The 21,211-nt window shown below is 37.5% G+C and overlaps 1 protein-coding gene across 2 annotated transcripts in view; it reads left to right on the forward strand.

The window, feature by feature from the left end:
• Positions 1 to 21,211, forward strand: part of DPYD (dihydropyrimidine dehydrogenase) — an 815,942-nt gene that overhangs the window by 683,216 nt on the left and 111,515 nt on the right. The window contains exon 20 of one of the 2 annotated variants that reach the window (XM_082383233.1): positions 6,992 to 7,171. The exons of the other annotated variant lie outside the window; for it this stretch is intronic. Coding sequence (XP_082239359.1) covers positions 6,992 to 7,171 — 180 coding nt within the window. The remainder of the gene's footprint in view (positions 1 to 6,991; positions 7,172 to 21,211) is intronic. 2 annotated transcript variants of the gene reach the window in all.

The raw sequence follows: 21,211 nt of genomic DNA on the forward strand, positions 1-21,211 counted from the left end.
CACCTATGTGGTAAGAAATGAAAAGGAATCATTGTGATCATGAGTTCATCTGAGCTGTGTCTGATACATCAAGATCTCTATTTAAGAACCTTGTCCTAATGAAACTTAAAAGTTTTGCACAGCAAAGGAAACCATAAACAAGACCAAAAGACAACCCTCAGAATGGGAGAAAATATTTGCAAATGAAGCAACTGACAAAGGATTAATCTTCAAAATTTACAAGCAGCTCATGCAGCTCAATAACAAAAAAACAAACAACCCAATCCAAAAATGGGCAGAAGACCTAAATAGACATTTCTCCAAAGAAGATATACAGATTGCCAACAAACACATGAAAGAATGCTCAACATCATTGATCATTGGGGAGGTGCAAATCAAAACTACGATGAGGTATCATCTCACACCGGTCAGAATGGCCATCATCAAAAAATCTAGAAACAATAAATGCTGGTGAGGGTGTGGAGAAAAGGGAACACTTTTGCACTGTTGGTGGGAATGTAAATTGATACAGCCACTATGGAGAACAGTATGGAGGTTCCTTAGAAAACTAAAAATAGAACTACCATACGACCCAGCAATCCCACTACTGGGCATATACCCTGAGAAAACCATAATTCAAAAAGAGTCACGTACCAAAATGTTCATTGCAGCTCTATTTACAATAGCCAGGACATGGAAGCAACCTAAGTGTCCATCATCAGATGAATGGATAAAGAAGATGTGGCACATATATACAATGGAATATTACTCAGCCATAAAAAGAAACAAAATGGAGTTATTTGTAGTGAAGTGGATGGAGTTAGAGTCTGTCATACAGAGTGAAGTAAGTCAGAAAGAGAAAAACAAATACAGTATGCTAACACATATATATGGAATCTAAGGAAAAAAAAAAAAAAGGTCATGAAGAACCTAGTGGCAAGACGGGAATAAAGACACAGACCTACTAGAGAATGGACTTGAGGATACGGGGAGGGGGAAGGGTAAGCTGGGACAAAGTGAGAGAGTGGCATGGACATATATACACTACCAAACGTAAAATAGATAGCTAGTGGGAAGCAACCGCATAGCACAGGGAGATCAGCTCGGTGCTTTGTGACCACCTAGAGGGGTGGGATAGGGAGGGTGGGAGGGAGGGAGATGCAAGAGGGAAGAGATATGGGAACATATGTATATGTATAGCTGATTCACTTTGTTATAAAGCAGAAACTAACACACCATTGTAAGCAATTATACTCCAATAAAGATGTTAAAAAAAAAAAGAAAGAAAAGAACCTTGTCACATTTTCAAAATATCATTTGAAAGAGGTGCTACTCTGTTGCACAAAAACAAGTGCCAGCCCCACAGTTTTCTATTTCTATAGAACTCTTCTTGGCCAAGTTATTTGCCTGGGATTAGTATTTTTAATCCAGTTTGAATTCTGTTTGCTAGTTTTCTAGTACATTGTCTTTTACGTTTCAAGGAGTTTGTTTTCCTTTACAGGCAAAAGTTTCCATTTTGACCTCCACCAGGCCCTTTAAATTCTAGATTACCTGCTAATAACTATGAGGTTTGATACCATTCTGTCTGAATGGTACTATAATTTCCACAGCAGTTCCACCTACATGAGGTAATTGAATCCTCACAGTAATGAATTAGCTATCATCATCCACTGTTTTCAAATTGGGAGGTGTGAGAGGAGGAATCAAAAAGCTAAAAGACTAGCTTCAGTCACACAGGTGCTGAAGGACAAAGCTGGGTCTCAGACATGTCTTCTGACAACAAGACCAGAGCTTTGTTGGAGGTCATTACTTAATGTAAATAAAAATAATATCCGTGACCTTCTTTTACTGCATTAGACCAAAAAAGTATAGATTTAAAAAATTATATTCTGCCTAATTCATGCTCTAATCATTTATTCATGTTATGAAATTTATTTTTGGTGCCAATCTAGCTTACTAAGTGCTAGCTACTAGTTTATGCACTTAAATACGTTGCCTTTTACGTTGCCTCTCCTGTGTGCTAAGTATTTAATCTCCATTTTTAAGTGAAGAAAGTTGCTCATACTTAGGCAGCTAAGATGCAGTTTAAACCTGATTCTGCCCAACTTCTACATGTATGCTCTTAACCCCTAGGCTATACTACTTGCTATGGCATAAAAACCACTCAATTAGACTTTAAGAAATAGTTCTTCAAGTCCAAGCTCTTTCCATTGTTAAAGTAAAAATACTACCCTCTCCCCTGCCTAATTCACAGTTTTATTCGGAGTATTGAAAGTAATCGTGTATGTAAAGGACATTTTTAAAATATAAATCACCATAAATAGGTAATTTACTATTAATATGGTTAATCTCATTTAATGAGAAATAATGAGAAAGGAATAGCACCCCTCAACCCTCTGTCACCTCCCAGGTATTTTTACAGTCGCTTTACGTAGACAGGCTTCAATTAAATGTGGTTGCACCTAAAGTGAAAATCCAGGGCCCTGTGTCAGACCTCTAGAGGATACTGTTCGGTGGCCCCAAGGGCTCCTATCTAGAACAGCTCACCGTAGGGAGAGTCACGCTTATGGAAATAATTAATGGTGGCAATGATCCTTATAATGGCACCTGATGCCCTGCTGCGAAGAAAGATAAACCAGCCTTCACCATAAAGAACTTACAAATTATACTGAGCAAACACGTTAACAGCTATTAAGAGTCCTAATCAGAGCTGTTAAACAAACAATTAAGAGATGTCATATAAAATACACCCATTTAGGAATAGCAGCTACATGTTTGGAGTTTTAAAAGGAACCATTTACCTTTGAGATAGAGATAAAGCCCTCAGTGCAGGTGAGGCAAGAGCGAGGCACCTTTCTGAGCAAAACCATTTTCTGAGCATCAAATCCCATGGACAAAGCTCTGTTCCCAGTGGTGTGCTTGCATCCTAAGTTTATTTTGGGTCTCATTACTATTTCATCAGAAAATTACTCTCGTTTTCTCAGAGGTGACTTACTATTATAAGTAGTGCTGCTTTAAAGGGCCTTGAAAATGTTGCTACAGTCTAATAGTAAAAATCAAGAAATTATTTGTTTGGAAGAAATTTACTTTGCAGACAGCATTTCAGGATAAGATGAGATTCATCCCCACCAGTGCTTAAATCCTTGCTCTTCTAAGTGTAGACCAGCGACATCAGCACCACCTGGGAGCTTGTCACAGATGCAGAATCTTGGACCTCACTCCAAACCTACAGAAACAGAATCTGCATTTTAATAAGACCCTCCGATAATATATATATATATTAAAATTTTCAAAGAAATATCAATGTGAAAGCTTCTGTTATCAGAAATTCTATCAGAAAATTAATATTTAATCTTATGGATAGTAAAAGGTAAATTACTCACTTTAGGAAGGTATATAAATAGTGTGACATTTGCTTGATGATGAAACACATCTGAAGTGGTCCCCTCTGACACCCATGCCTGATGGTGGCGTCCAGGGTTTCCGGCATATCACACCATCCCAGCCATGTTCAGTCGCCATCTGGTAGTCTCTCCTCCCTCTTCAAGTTCTGTGTCCCCTTCACATGCTCAGTGTAGCTCCCAGTTATGTGAAACACTAGCACTACAGGGTAAAGTGCATACAAGAGGGTGGGAAAAGAGGGAGTCTTTTTAGCCCCACATGTTCTTCCACAGTTAAAATACACAAGTCTACTTTTTGATCACTCCAGCACCACTTGGCTGAGTCTACTCTATATAAATTGTGCCATGTTTGTGGATTAAGAGAAGTAGTGGCTCTTGTATCTTCTCATTGGAAAAGTTAGGGAGGACTGAGATTCAACTTGACTATTCATACACTGCAGAGTATCTAGAGTCCTTTTAGCAGCAGGTTTTCACAGCAGTCATGAACATCCCATAAATTACATGACGTGATGTGATTTTCAAAATCTGATTTCTTATGTTCATATGGGGAACTATTTTAAGACTATAGTAAAAGTATACCCATTAACATACACTACAAAAAAAACAGAATCTCACAGTGAACAAAGAAGATTAAGTAAAGCATCAGTTGACTTTTACAGTTGAAAAAAAAATCCTGTGGAGGAAATTATAATGATGTTCTTTATAATTGTTCTGAAAAGAAAATCAACTCTAAGAAAGTTATAACAGGCCTAATTAATGCTTAAATTGTTCCTCCTGAGAAACAAATTTTTTTATGTGATATAAATGGACTTCCTAGAAAATATTCTTGTCTGTATTTAGTGGTTATTCAATGTTCTTTCCTGCACTGTGGTAACATACAGTCCTTCACAATAGGAAATGAAAGGTTTTTATTTCTGCTTTTTGGTTTTGCCTTGTTGTTTTTACTCATAGTGTACAAGTAAGAAGTAAATAAAACAGGAGGACATTGACAATTTTTATCTAGCAGTATCGAGTTTTCAAAACAATAGTTATATTTGGGTTGAAGATAATTGATCATTTAAAATTGTATATACATGTGTTTGGGTCATGGAAAAGATAATTGTAGTTACATGAAAAGAGTTTTCCTCCGTGAATGTCTACACCTTAGTCACCTTAGACTGCACGGTCATGAATTATGCAGTATAATCCACTTTCTAACCATGTGGCCTGCCTGGGGCAAGTCTCTGCATCTCACTTCCCTCATCTGTAAAATAGGGCTAAAAATTAAACCTACCTCAGCGTTATTTTGAGGACTAAATGATATAACTTCCTTATGGAAAAACCGGAATGAACTTTTTGGACAACCCAGTACATTAAAAAGTGTTTAACAGAGTGTGTGGCCCATAGTAAGAGCTCATCTCATGTTAGATATTACATTGTTTTCTTCTTACCACACCATCATTCAGCCAATTTTGACAGAAATTTAATATACAGAAGCCATTCTGTCCTATTCTGAAATATAAAATGTCCACATTCCCCTAAAACATAGCTATTTCCATCCTTATAAAAATAAGATACAAAATTCTCCCACTTATACCCCTAGCTCTCCTCTTTCTCTTAATAGGAGCAAAACTTCTCATCAGAGCAGTCTGACTTCATATCGTCACATCCTCAATCCTCATCTATTCTTCAACTCGCTATAAGATGGCTTCTGCCCTGTTGCAGAGCTTCTCCCCCATAAATGCTAAAGTCTTTTGATTGGTAAATTTAACGATCACTTTTCACCTCTGATGTTACTGACCTTCGTGCAGCATTTGATGTCTTCCATGATGCTGTCTTGTATCTCTTCTGCTTAGTGTCCTTCATGGTCTTCCTTAGCCTTCCTTTTAAATGCTCATATTCCCAGAATTCCACACTTGGACTTCTTTTTCATATATATGACGAAATCACTACCACTTTTTGCTGAGAACTCTTAGGTATATATTTTTCTTGCCCTTTCTCTGTCTCTATTTACTTCCCATTCCCTATTCTGGAACCCCTTAGTGTGTTTTCAATAAATTTTCTCAACCAGCCTAGCAATAGCTAGGTATCAGGTAGTGCACGAGGCATGAGGATTACAATAAAATGTATTAATTAAAGACTCAGAAGGCTTTAAGAGAACTTGAAATAGAATATGATTTATTCTATTTTCAGGTATTTCTTCATCTACATTCATGTATGACATGGTTTTTCTTTATTGGCTGCAATCACCAGCAACTATGTTATACGCTAAGAATTTAACATCTGGGAAGATGGGATAGAAGTGAGTTTTGCTTTGCTTAGTTTTGTTTGGATGGCTGTTTCTCTGGATTGATTTGAAATATAGATGAGGAGAGGTGTTGAATTCTATATGGTAAGTTTTGAATTTGAAGTGATGATGGGCCATATGGGCGAGGAGGTCCTACTGGCAGTTGTAAATGAATCTCTGGAGACTATGTATGGTATCAAAATTGGAGAAGTATCTTTGTAAATAATCAACCTGGAGTGTTTCTCTAAATCCACTAAATTCAAGCTCTAACTCAAATCCTAACACAGACTCTCAAGTATATTTTTATTTGAATGATCCTAATTTCTCAGAATCAACCTTCCTTAACTCTAGAATTAAATCTCTATTTTCTAAGAAATGTCACTCACATTTAAAAAAATCTCTTCTGAATTACGCATTCATTCAACATATACTTATTAAGAGCAGAATAAATGACAAACTCTGTGCTGGTCCCTGGGGATAATAAGTTGACCAAAATAAAATAGCTTCTTCCCTCCTGAAGCTTCAGTCTATTGGGGGAGGGAGCTGTCAATCAAATAACCTTGCAAGACTTAGAAGTCAAAAATATATGAGCTAAAGAAGGTCTTAACTTATTTTGGGCTCCTGGAGGCCTCCTTGAGGAAGTGATAATTCCCATGAGACTGAAGCTGGGCTGTTAGCCATACGTAGAAGGGAAAGACCTTCTAGGCAGCGAGATCTCATGAGGTCTTAAGGCAAAGAAAGAATGTGGCGAATTCGAGGAAAAGAGGAAAGATCTGGGTGACTGGAGCACAGTGAATGCAAAGGGAGACAGTGATAGATGAGGCTGAAGAGGCAGGCAGTGGTACATGAGGGCTGAGTTCATGGGTGAGCCGCACTCCAGCTCAGCAGGACCACCTCCTCGCGTGAGAACCACCTCCAGGCTGCACGTCTCAACGGAGGGAGAATGAGAGAGTTAAAATGTCCATTCTCATGTTGTGCTAAATTTCACTCCTTGGAAATTCTTCTGGTTGGACCTAATTTTTTACAGCCATACTGACTATACCTGCCATACAGTAAACCGCACGTGTTTAAAGTGTACCTTCTGATGTTTTGAAATATGCGTATACCTGTGAGACCATCACCACGTCAAGCTGATGAACGTATTCACAGTCCCTGAAAGTTTCCTGTGCCCTTTTGTAGTCCTTCCCTCCCTACCACTCCCAGCCCCTCCAGGCAACAACTGACGTGTCATGCTTAGAACAGTGCCTGGCACATAAAATAAATTGTGTTGACTATGTGAAAAGTGAGGCTGTTTGGAGAATTAGCTCTTAGCTTGACTTTTAGTTGGTTGCTCCACCTTTTCTAGGTATGCAGTGCTGTTCAGAATCAGGATTTCACTGTCATTCAAGACTACTGCACTGGCCTCAAAGCCTTGCTTTATCTGAAAAGCATTGAAGAGCTACAAGACTGGGACGGGCAGAGTCCAGCCACCGAGAGTCACCAGAAAGGGAAACCAGTTCCTCGCATTGCTGAACTCGTGGGAAAGGTATGTGGCCACCTCTCCTGGGTTGTCCTTGAGAACTCTGCCTTTTCCACTTTCTATTTCAGGTCTTGTTTGCCCTCCTACCATCTCACTAACAGAGGAAACACAGTGCCCATTTGATGTGATTTCTGCTGTAGAATCGTTCTGAAGGAGGCTTGATTACAATTCTATGATAGGTCTCTGAGTTACATTTTTATGAAACCAATATAACACAAGGTCATATAAAAGAAAAAGATTGAAGTTTATAGTGTAAAGTGCCTCCAAATTCTTGCTTACTGTGGTGATGACTGCCATTCTTTCCAGTGGGAGGCTGGAGATTTCTTTACTCTTTAACAAGCTCTGGAAATTATAACATTACCTTTCTATTTTCAAGACAATCAAATCACTGGAGCCCTGAATAATATGATGAAGTTTTTAAAATTAAAATCTAATCAGTATCTTTTGTAACTGCTTCTGCTATGTGGTTAAACCTGGGCTCAAAAGGTTATGTCCCAACTTTCTCACTAACTGCTATTTTCAGAGAAATATACACTACATTTACATTTTGTATAATACAGTGATTTTAACAAATCTTTTCTAAAACAACATTCAGCATTTCGCCTTTGTATTTCCTTTGTATTATTCTAAATAGATAACCATTGTCAGAAGACGTTTCTTGAGTCCCGAATGAGGGGAGGAAAAATTATAATTCTTAGTCTTTTCAGCTTGTCACTACATCAATAATTAACTTTAAAAAAAGAGAGGCAAGTAAAAAGATTCTTTAAGGAAGAATTTAATAATTCAAATGAATTTTAACTTGAAACAGGTCACATGAAAAAGAATGGAAAACAAAAACCCTGGGTACTCTGCCTTGGGTGGCAGGGTTAGGGACTCAGAAAGAATAAGAAAAACATCATATAACAATTTACATTTGGCTAGTTTTAATGGGAAATATCACTATTCCTCTCCAAACAGATAGCCAAAAATAAGGGCTTCTTGGAGAATAATGTGTATCACTGCAAGTCCAGTGATGAAAAATAAAAGGGAGAAAGAAATAAAATCTTACAGTGTGGATTCCAGAAAAATATCGTGATGAATGACTCCATGAGTGACAATCAAACAAAAAGGCTGGGTGACATTAATATTTATAATATTATAATTAGCAAGACTGTGCCTAAGCAGCATTATTAGTGTAACTAATCATATCATCATAAACTGAGTCTGCAAGTATTTAGACAGTGAGTGTTCTTGCCTTTATCAATGACCATCAATATCCTAAAATTGTTCATAACTAAAAAAAAATTACAAATAACTTTACACTCATCCAATGTAAATGTATCAAGTCAATTGTTTCTGACATGGTAGTTTTGATAGTTTATGACTGTCTATAAAAGCATTGTCTCAAATGTATGCAGTCACCATGCAAGCTGAAATGGAAGTAGCTGCATTGCACTGTGCCATTTTTGTCTTTAAAAGACTTCCACACTCATTTGAAAACTTACATATTCAAATAAAAGATGGATAATGATGGAGACACTTGTGTCAGTGACTTAAGTGGAAATTGATTTTCTGATAGTTTGAATCTAGATTCAGACTTTATTTTAGTAAGTCCAGCCTTCATCAAAATCATAAGTGTAATTTCCAGCATTATCATTTGTTAAAAAAAAAAGAAAAGATTTTGCCTATGTGATTATATTAGCAATTCATTTCTCAGCACTAAGTTGAGGAACAAGCAGATGGTCTGGTAATAGATCTATGCTCCAGAGTCTCTGGTGAGGGCTGACATGACTCAAACAATAGGTGACTATCCCCTTTAGGTTAATATCCCTAATAGTGAATCAAAGCACTGTGGCTTCCTAGCTGTTCGTTCCTAGTGTTGCAGGTGTGTGTGTGTGTATGTGTGTGTGTGTGCATCTTTGAAAATAATTCATATTATATTCTCATTAGCTAAAGAATAGGATGCTGGTTCTTACCCTGTTTTCATGCTAAAGGGACAAGAGAAGTTGCAGACCCTTTTTAGAAAGCTCCGCTGGAAGTAGCTGGCTTCTTTAGACAGGAAAAATTTGTTTGGAAAGTACAACTGTTACTCTCTTTCATCTTTCACTCAGATGTCAGGCTAGAATAAATTAGAGTAGAAATTTCGAAGAAACGAATTACAGTACAGTGTTTGAAGATGGAGGAAAAATGAGACTTGAGCCATGGAAACAAATTAGTTTGGCCAAATTAGTCATGTTATCTTTCAAGTGATTAGTATATTTAATATATGTAATTAGTATATTTAATATAGTCTCCCTAATGCATACCTCACATATAAATTGATTAAACTTCCCAAGCAATGTTTCTTCATGTGACTTTGGAAGAGCAAGAAGTCAGGCATTTATGGTTTGCTCTGGTCTTACGGTGCAAGTTGTATAAATTCGTGCCCGCAAGCATGAAAGCGGATCCCACAGGAAGAGCAGTCATCACCTCTGCTACACCACAAAGCTATTGATCTCCAACTCGTGGTGCTTAAAAACCATGTGGCATGCTTATGAAAATGTAGATTCCCAGGCTCCGCTCCTAGAGATCCTGATTTCATTGGTCAAAGGTGAGTCCAGGAATCTGCATTTTAACATCCTGATTCTGATGGAAGCATACAAGGATCCACATTGCCAAGAAGAATGAAGGCAAGAATAGCAACCGAATATAATCAGAGCTTGAGAATGGGAACAACACAAGCTTCTCTTGAGGGAGAAAACTGGTAAGAAATGATTTTGAGCTGGAAGAGAAATGAAATAGAGAGTCAGGAGAGGAAATCTGAAAAAGCAGCACACTGGGCTCTGAATGGCCAGTGGTTGAAAATACCCATTGAGGAACCAGGGGCAGGGAGTTAGTTCAGCAGCTGGGTCAAAGACATGTAAGCAAGAAGAATTGTAAGGACAGATACAGTTCTCAAAGCATGACATCCAGAGTCCACGCAGACAGTCAGCAACGAGGAAGTCTGTGAGGATAAGGAAGGGGAGGCTATTCACAGTATCATCAAAAAGGAGGCGCATCGGTAGCAAAGCACTCTTATTGTATACTCAGTTACCTTAATCCCCTCTTCTACCTGGTGAAAACCTGGCGACTTAATAAAAGTGAAGTGTTTGCTTGCTACGTACGGGACAGTGGTTACCAACAGATTTCCGAGTAAGACTGTTAGGTTTCCATGATGCTTCCTTACTTACTAGCTAAGCAACTTGGACAAGTTAATTAATCTCTCTAAATCTGTTTCTAAAACTATGAAATGTGGATAACCACAATACAAGTCCACCATCTCTCATTAACACTTCTGAAACTCAAAATGCTCTGAAACCAAATGTTTCACATAACTCATTTGGCAGCAAACCCGGCCTGAACTGATGTGAGGCTTTTATAATCTTTATTTATTACTCTTAGAGTGAACATTTACGCGTGTACTGCAGAGCGACGAATGTGTTGAAGTCCAGGTTGCCACACCACATCTTGCTGTAGGTGCTAGGGAAAAGGTAGTATGTGTACCATTTTTCTTTCCTAAAGTCCAAAAAAAAATTCTGCATTTTGAGCTACGTTTGGCCCCAAGTATTTTAGATAAAGCGTTGTGAAGAATACTGAAATGAGAATATAGCTGCAATTATACCTTTATCCACAAATTCTTCTTTAGAGTTGGAGACAAAGTATATATTTTAGTGATATTAGAAAGGAAACTGTTAGTATTTGGCATTTTTAGGTGTGGAAATAAGAATTATGTGGAGATTATTTGCTTGAGAAACATGAAAGAAATTGGATGCTCCAATATTAGAACAGAAAATGTTACAGTCAGAAAGCATGGGAGGAAATGCCTTCACTTCTTTGTGCCTGAGATGAAGGATTCCTAAGCAAGAGCCTTTGAAAGGGAAGCAGCACAGGACAACACTACTGATTGCTTGGGCTCTGCGTTCATTTTCACATGCTGTTCCTTACATCTGAAATGTCTTTCCAATTCACTAAAGAGTAATGAAAGCATCTGCTTCTCTTTGAGTTATCCTCTGACCTCTACACCAGAATTAATTTCTCCTTCTCTTCTTCAACCTTAGTTGCAACCAGTATCACACAGCATTTGAATTTTTGCATCTCTGTTTCTTCTACCAGACAGTCTTCTTCACCTTTGTATCCCAATTCCTGGGGACCCACTGATACTCAGAAAGGGCTTAATAAATGATGCTCAAATAAGTAACTGGGGCTTCCCTGGTGGCGCAGTGGTTGAGAATCTGCCTGCCAATGCAGGGCACACGGGTTTGAGCCCTGGTCTGGGAAGATCCCACATGCTGCGGAGCAACTAGGCCCGTGAGCCACAATTACTGAGCCTGCGCGTCTGGCTCCGCAACAAGAGAGGCTGCAACAGTGAGAGGCCCGCGCACCGCGATGAGGAGTGGCCCCCACTTGCCGCAACTAGAGAGAGCCTTCACACAGAAACGAAGACCCAACACAGCCATAAATAAAATAAATAAATAAAATAAATAACTCCCCCCCAAAATAAGTAACTGAATGAATAAATCAATGTTGTAAGAAAACAGCTAAGTGGTAGAACTAAATATTAGTAGTCAATGACTTATCAAGCCATCACTTTTCCCATGACATCAGAAATGAAAAAATGTAAAAAGGAAAATAATAACTTTGAACTTAAAGTTCCTTTTGGTGTATAAGTCTAGTTTAGTAAAATGAAATGGAAAGAAGCCAGAGTGGAAAGAGTGAGATAGGCAAGTGAGCAACCTGCATTCCTTCTAGGATTGGCAAAATGTACCTAGAGTATAAGCTTCTTTAGGGCCTAGACCACACACTGCGTGCCAGTGCCTGACCCAATGTCTACCATGTAGGAGCAACAGCGTGGTAGCCGAATTGATGAATGATATATTGATCACTCTTCTTTTTTTTTTTTTAAGATCTGTCTTAAATGTCACTTACTTTGTGAAGCCATCTATGACTCTCTTCCTCTTCCTCTGGGAAAATTGTCACTCCTTTCTCCTACAGCCCTTTGTTCATACAACTGCTATTGCAGTTATGACATTATCTTCTAGTTAACATTACTTCTTGTCCATCGCTGAGCTCATTATGAGCATCTTGAAAACAGAGATCATGTCTTACTTACACTTGAGTTTTCAAGCACCTAGCACAATGCTACATGTTTATAGAATTAAGTTGCACAGACTATCTGTGGTGTCCTTATTTAGAAGGAAAAAAAGGAAGCAAATTTATAATTAAAATTCCAGCCAGGCCCTTTCAAAAATAGCAGGCACTTTAGAAGAAAACAGTAAATGTGCCAAATTACTTTCAGTAGGTATTAAAATATGATGAAATACATATCAGTGATATTAATAAGTGAACATAATGTGTACTCATTAAATAGCTTTCATTAGGATAAAATCAGAGAAACTGTCGTGGTGCTTGTATAATGACTCATAAAACAAGGCTTTATTTTGATGATAGAAACCAAAATTGGTGCATCTATATGACCAGATGCATCATTCTCATGTTTTTAAAACCGAAAGTAATATGATTTTGTAAAACTAGTGCTATCTGGTTATGGTGTTTGATATGTAGATGTCTATCTATTTATTTGTCTCTGGTATATTATCCAACACAGAGAACAAAGAAGTATCCACAAGGAATATATAATGTCATAAGCATGACCATCACAAAAGTCCTACTAATAACAGTCTCAGAAGAGGAGAGTGATATCTCCTGTTTACCCACAACTTTAAAAGTTTTATGTCTTCATGCTATTTATATTTTCATGCTTTTTATGTTTCCAAATTGAGATATTATTTACATAAAGAAAAAAGGTCTGTCTTTAAAAACACAGGTCTTAAATAAACCATTTGATGAGTTTTGACAAATGATATACCCATGCAACTCTTAATTCTATCAAGATACAGAACATTGTCAACACCTCAAAGATTCCCTTTTGCACTCTCCCAGTCATTATCTCTCCCTCCTCCTCACCACCAGAAGCAAACACAATCTAATTTCCATCAACATAGATTAGTTTGTTCATACTCTTTAGCATTGTATAATTAGAATTCCACATTGTATGTTTTTTTGTGTGTAGTTACTCTCACTCAGCACAGTGTTTCAGAGATTCATCCATGGTCTGGGGAGTGTTAAGTAATTCATTTTTTTTTATTGGTAAAAAATATTTTATTGTATAAATATACCACAATTTGTGTATTTATTCAAAATGACATTTGGGCTGTTTTCACTTTCCCATTATTATAAATATATCTGAAATAAGCATTCAGGCATAACTGGTTTTGTGTATACATATTTTCATTTCTCTTGAGTAAAACCCAGGAGTGTAATATCTGAATCATAAGGTGATGTGTATGCTTTATAAGAAACCTATAAACAGATTTCCAAAGTGGTGGTACCATTTTACACTGCTACCAACTGTGGATGGGTGTTTCGGTTCTTCCAGCCAACATTTAGTATCCTCTGTCTTTTTAATTTTAGACATTTTAGTACATGCACATTGGTATGCCATTGCAATTTTAATTTTCATCTCCCTGAAAATTAATGATTTAAACACTTCTTTGTGTCCTTATTGTCCATCCATATATCTTCTTCTGTGAAGTGTCTGTTCAAATCTTTTGTCCACTTAGAAGCTGGGTTTATTTTTAATTAAACTTTAGGAGTTCTTTATATGTTCTCAGTACAAGTCCTTAGATGCAGGAAAAGCATTTGAAAAAATCCATCATTTACTCATCATAAAACCCTAAGCAATCTAGTGGGAGGAAACTTCCTCAATCTGATAAAGGGAATGTACAAAAATTCTACAGCTCATTTCATATGTAATGGCAAAAAAATAAACTTTTTCTCCTAAGATCAAGAACTAAGTGTAAATGTCTGTGCTCACTACTTATATCCAGTATTATACTGGAGGTCCTAACTCTTGCAATAAGGACATGAAAAGAAAGAAATGGCATCCAGTTTGGAAACAAAGGACTAAGACTGTTTTCATTTGCAGATAGTAATATTGTGTACATAAAACATCCTAAAGAACCTATAAAAACACTATTAAAGTCAATAAATGAACTAAGCAAAGTTTCAGGACAAAAGACAATATACAAAAGTCAGTTGTATTTCTATATGAACAACAGGAACAATAAACAATCAGAAAATTAAATTTAAAAATGCCATTTACAATAGCATTTAAAAACTACAAAGTACTTAGGAACAAATTAAAATATATGCAATAGCCACCCACTGAAAACTACAAAGAATTGTCGAGAAAGATTAATGAAGAAATATCAATGGAGAGATATGTTAAGATCTCAGTTCTCTCCAAATTGATCTGTAGAGTTATGACAATCCCAATCAAAATCCCAGCACACGTTTTTGTAGAAGTTGATAAACTGATTCTAAAATTTACATTGGATTCCAAAGGTGCAAGAATAGCCAAAACAATCTTGAAAAAGAACAGACTTAAATGATTTGACCTATCTGCCTTGAAGACTTTCTATAAATCTTCAGTAATCAAGCAAGTGTGTTTTAGTGTCAGGATAGACAAATAGATCAATGGAAAGTCCAGAAGTAAACCCACACATATACACTCAATTGATTTTTGACAAAGGCACTAAAGCAATCCAATGGAGAAAGGAAAGTCCTTTTGATAAATGGTGCTGGAATTAATGGATAACCATAGATATAGATATATATTAATGAACCTCATACTTTCCTCACACAGGACACAAAAGTAATTTTAAATATATCATAGATATAAAAGTAAAAAGTAAGACTATAAAATTTTTAAAGAAAATATAAGTAAATATATTTACTTATAAGGAAAAATTTTTAGATAGGATACAAAAAGCACTAACCATACAAGAAAAAAAAATGATAAGTTGCACTTCAAAAGGCAAGTGCTCATCAAAAGGCAAGTTAAGGAAATGAAAATTTAAGTCACAGACTGAGAGAAAATATCCATAATACTTATATCTCACAAAGAACTTGTGACCAGAATAAATATATGTAATACTTTATGAAAGTAAACTGGATTTGAAATAATTTAATCTTATCAACAAGTACACGGAATCTTACAATGAAAAATCCACTGTGAGGGAGCCCGTGGGCTCTTGCAGCGAACTCCCATCCATGACCACTTGCACAGCTAGCCCAGAAAAGAGAGAGAAAAAGTGATGAAAGCCATTTTCTTTCAACTTCATCTTACGGCCTTGTAGATCTTGTCCATGCTATTTTCTCTCATTGCAGCTTTGTCCCTGCGGTTATGTTTTGGGGATACATTATACAGTTAGAGAAGTTCCAGATGACATGTTACATTTCTGTCAGTTACTTGGGTAACGATTGAAATAGAAATCAATATTATTGCTTTCTATGACTGATTGCATGAGGCTAAATATTTTTTATTGTTTTAGTTCATTTCATAGAACATGGCAAAAAAACCAAAGCATCAGTTCCTGGAAATTCAAACTTTCCAAAATTACCAAATGAGCCTACTGCATAGATATTATGGGAACTTATCTACATCTCTAAATATCATCAGATGGTTTGAGTAGTATCTTAGGTAGAATGCTGAATTGCCAAGTATCCTTTAAGAATAGGGCAATCACCTGTTATAAATGGTGATTATTCCTACTTATAAGCAAAAAATGTTGGATAAGATTTGATATCCCCCTCTTGTAGTCCTGAGTGTCTCATCAGCTCATTAATGTGTAAGGATCCCACAAAGGAGTCAATGTGCTGCTGTAGTAAAAAGAGCACTGTGTTTGGAGTCCAGCAGGTCTGGGTTTGAATCCCACCTCAGTATCTTACTACTGGGTGAACTTGGGCCAACCACATGAATCCTACAGTTCTCCTTTGCTGAAACGCCAAAGTGAGATAATGATACTGATTTCATGGGTGCTTTGTGAGGACCAGAAATCATATATATGATGTATGTAGCACATAGCAGGCATTCAATGTATGGCAGTTATTTTTATAGTTAATTCTAACATAGATAGATTGGGGTAATTTGGATATGTGATATATCTGTATCCAAAATATATGGATAACCTTAGGGTAAGCATAAACATTTGAGCAATGCTTTATGAGTGGATTTCTTCCATCTTCTGTGTAGATTTTCCAGCTGATACTCATACATTATTTTTATACATTCTCTTGGCTTTCTATTGATAACATGCCCTTATTAGGTTAGTTTTGTTTGATCTGCTTAAAAGCCTGCAACTTTGTCCTTTGAAGCACTCCCTTTCATACACACAGAAAAGCTCCTAAACAAATCAGAAATGTTTGCTTTCCAAGCAAAATGGAGATGAATTTGTTAATTTGGGGTTTGGGCAGTAAACTAGCATGAATGGTTCACCATTGGTCCTAAAATAGGTGAAAGGGAGGGGCCTACTTTGTTGCCAAATCAGAGTAACTATATCAGAATTTAATATCAACAGTTACAGGAGGTGCTGGTAGAAGTCTCTCATGTTATGGGAAGAGATAGTTTTGCATTGCTTATAACCAGAATAGTGTGTGTCCCTATAAACCTTCCCAGCTTGTTTTCTCTCCCATCTCAGGCGTAGGTGGGTTCATTTCACAGGGGAACTCTGATATTTGGTAGCAGTTACTGAGAGCAATTTGTAGAGGAGAATTCTAACTCAAAGCCAAGCGCAGCGGAGGTATGTGATCAATTGGTAATGCCTGCATGAGCACCGACACAGAAAGATGTTGCAGGATATGTATGGCTTTCCACTTCCTGGAGTGTGGAGCACTGACAGCTTGACTGGTTTAGGAATTTGGGCAGCAATGAGCTCTTGAATTTTTAACCATTATACCTACCTCGTTGCAGTCCACCACTGCGTGCCTGAAATAAAATATAAGCCATACAACATTTTTACTGTTGCCAGCATTCCATCATGCTTTTAAACATTATGATTCCCTATTTCTTCTCACTCATTAAATTGATATCTAATTGCCAAGTACAAATGAAATTATTCCCTTTGTCACTTTCATGAAAGTAAGTGGTTCAGTATAATTCCTCATACTTCATCAAATATACTACTTTAATCAGAATGCACCTCATTAATATTAATTATATACTTAGAACTTGTGTAAAAGTGCTTTTCATCTTCAACACAAGTTACCCACATTAATTCTGATGGTACTTTTAAGCCAGGAAAAAAAATCAGGATTTTTCTTGTTCTGGTGGGGACTGAGGATTTGTAAAGAAACCATTAGTATAAGCATGTAAGATAAAATCTGAATTCAAATACTATCCTTAAACTCATCTCCTATCCTCCCTCCTAAGAACTCTACAAAATCAGTGAACATTTATCGCAAACCAGTTAGCTTTGTTCCTAATCCTGATTTTATGGAATAAAGCAAAATCTCTCTCTGTAATTCTGAGCTATGCCCCTGAGATTCCCCTGAGAAAAAAATAGGTATTTGTTATATCTCTGTTTAAGCTCACTGACCACTTGAATAAATGGAGCATTATATAAAAGATATAATATTCTGGTATTAAAGGAGTCAAAGGAGTCATTTTGATAATGCAAAGAGTCAACAGAGATTCTAATTATATTCAGCTTTATGACAATTTATCCTAATCTAAGATTTGAGAAAAAAATTAAATGTCTGCTATTTGAAATTCAAAAGAAGGATGTGATTTACCCCTTCCCCAAAAACATCAAACAAGACAAACCATAGTTCTGTGGTTTTGTTTTTGTATTTTGGTTTTGGTTTTGTATTTTGTATTTTTTTACCTTTGAAATTATATGCATGTAACTGCCATTGAATAGCATTACCAAAACCCTGGAAGTTTAGGAAGGATAGGCCAAGATATCTTCAATTGTTCTGAATAATTGGCAGTCTCCCAATTAACTAAATCCATTTAGATATCCAGATGAAATATCTATCCCTTTTCCTCTTCTCCTTAGAAACCCGATTACTCTGTTTGGTTGCCATATTGACCTAATTAACCACCTAATTTCTAAATATCCTCTCCGTTTCATGCTGTATAGATATTGGAAAGCAATCTTATTAGTGTCTAAAATCCATGCCCTATATTAGTCTGTGCTTCATGGCCACGAGTGACCCCTAGAAATGTGTTTGAGAAGATGTGACTACAACCTGCCCAGAGAACGTGACTAATGCTACATAGAGAATTCTTTGACTTGCAGCTTCAGGCTCTGTCTGTGAAGTTGCCTCATAGACTTGGAAGTGCCCTGAAGCCTTACTCCCATGCTGGCCCATCTGTTGTGGATTGTTCCTGGCAAACCACATCAAGACCGTGCCTCCTGAACCTCTGTTGCCATATATCTTTACAGCATTTTTCTTGTCTTTCCTGCTTATCAATTTTATCCTATTTCATCTCAAACTAGAGAACCTTCTCTAGATCCTCTGCTTTCAATTATTCTCTGCATATGCCCATTCCAACTGAGCTATAGAATGTCACCCATCATTTCAGGGCTATCAAGCCGGTTATCTTTTGGAGCCTAAATGTTACCAAATGTTACCTAAATGTTTCTTTACATTTAACATAGGTCCCAAGTGAAATTAATGAAAGTAAACATATGGCATTTGTGGTAATCCGGGCCTCCTAAGAAAATAGAATTATCAGGACTACTGTATACATTCTTCACTGAGATATAGAACAAGCCTGCAAGATTATCCTTCTCTGTTCATACCCTCAGGGTTTGTGGTCAGCATTGGTGGTGCTCACTAATATTTCCTTGTTCTGTAAGAGAAGTTAACCTCCTTGCCTTTGGATGCTTCATATGACTAGGTGACTAGATCTCGTTGATGCAATGTGAGTGAAATGTGGCATGTGATTCTGAGTGGAAACATTTCACAGCTGGCACTCAATTCTCTAAATTCCCTTTCCTTTGCCATAGCAAACTCTGAAGTCCCATGTTGAGAAAGTGGCAACATAAAATGGATGGCCTAGATTGCTGACCACCACATTGAGGATATCCAGAGACACAACAGGCTTTTTTTATGAGTGAGAAATCAACTTTTATTGTGTTAAGTCACTGACATTTCAAGTATGATTATTACCAGAGTACAACCAGCCAGTGAGGATTAATACAGAATTGCAAATAACTTGTAGCTGTTGCCAGAGGACTGATAGCTCTGTAGCCCTTTGAAAATTGTAAAACGGAAGAGCTCCTCTTTAGTGACCTTCATCTTCCTTTCTGCACCTCTTTCCACGTGCTGGCAGCTGGTACCATAATGCAGTTTTCCATTACATCACTCCACCCTGGGCCTGATCTCTTGGCAAAATGCCGGAAGATACCAGATAGCCTTGTTTCCAAACCATACAGCAAAAATATTTATTCCTGCTTTGTAGCTGGCTTTAAATAGGTTATTGTGAAGAGATCCCACCATTGGCTTAATCCAACTAATGAAACTGAGCAGAGTTTATGATTTTCACCTAGCTTCTTTCTTGTTAGTAGTAAGGCCTTGGGCAACTTACATACTTTCCTCTTAGCCACCATTTCCTTGTTTATAAACTTGGGATAACAATAGGTATCCCATAGGATTGTTGAGAAAAATAAATAACAGGGTCTGAATTTTTCTTCCTTTCACAGGAAGAAAAAAGCGCTTTTCTGAAAGGAAGAATTTTTTCTTCCTTTCACAGGTCAGGTTCCAGAAAACATCACCTCTACTCATTGTCTCTCATTCCTTACTTGCTTTACTATCTCCAACCCATCAAAATTAGATTTCTATCCATCCCCACCCCCCAAATCACTAGAGCTGCTCTTTTTCAAGTTATGTGATTTAGTGATCACCAAATCCAGTAATGTCCAGTCTTGTCTTTACTAGATCTTGTTACGTTCAACAATTGACCACTTCTTCCTATTAGAAATTTCTTCTTTGATTTTTGAACACTCTTTTCTCCTGGTTTCTCCCTTACTTTTTATCAAGCAAACAATTGTTAGCACCTAGTATGTGCCAGGCATTATAATGCTGCCTTCTTTAAAAGGATCACAGACTAGTGTGGAAATTAGGCAATTAAAGAGTTGTTTATATAATATAGTATGATAATTACAGTGATATAGAGATATGCACAGAATAGCAGGGGTGGCAGGGCACTTGAGAATATTTTCCAAAATAATCTGAAATTAAGGTCTAGGAAGTGTGGGAAGGCTAAGGCCGAAAGTATGGCAGAGGCTTGGGATCAAACAACATTTCTGTGTCTGAAGAGAAGCTTCCTGGACTTAATCTTTTAGAACCCCTCCCCCTTTTTGGCCCTCACATAACATTCCGCTGTCCATGGCTCTTCTATTACTGTCTGTGCTCATCAGACCCAGAAGCCAATTTTAATCTCCTTGCTGTTATCATCCAAATTTGTACTCTCACCAAGACCCCCCTCTGGACCCCACACGCCCATCTCTCCAGCTTTCTGGTGGACTTTGCCACCCAGTAGCCCAGTTCAGTGCTCTTCCTGCAACCTAGGAATAAAACAACAGTAGTGATTATCCCTGACAATTATATAAGCACTTTATAATTTACAAAGCACTTTGGCATACATTATCTCACCAGCTGCTTCCTTAATGTAATAGCAGCAGTGGGCAGAAAACCGTGTCACTGCCAACAGCACTTTTCTGACCTTGGTCTCCCAACCCCACCTACTAAAAACACAAGAGCAGCTGGATGGGAGCTGATTAGAGGCTGGAAGCTGACCTTGTTTGGGGACCAGGGGAGTGTGACAGCAGTAGTTGCCACCTCCACCTTCTCCATCTCCGGAGGGGTGACAGAGCAAGCCAGAGGTTTCATGGCAAAGTCTAGCAGCCTGCACAGAGCAGCAAGGCTTTTCATGGGCTGCCTAAGCGCAGGCTGGGGGTGGCAGGCATCAGCTTGTGGGAGGTTAAGCACTTATCCACTCTCCCCCTACGTTTCAGATTTCTCATTTCTTACATGCATTAACTATCATTTTGAAAGTTTCAGTGGGTTAATTAAATTCTTCTAGTGTTGACGCTAAGAAAGCTGAAAGATTTTCAACCGAGATCGACACCTACTCAAGACACAGGCTTCACTGATGTTTGTTCAGTAACACTCCAGTATGTCACAGGATTGCTGAGAGCA

This window comes from Balaenoptera borealis, assembly GCF_965194805.1.
Source record: "Balaenoptera borealis genome assembly, chromosome: 1".
Taxonomy (NCBI): domain Eukaryota; kingdom Metazoa; phylum Chordata; class Mammalia; order Artiodactyla; family Balaenopteridae; genus Balaenoptera; species Balaenoptera borealis.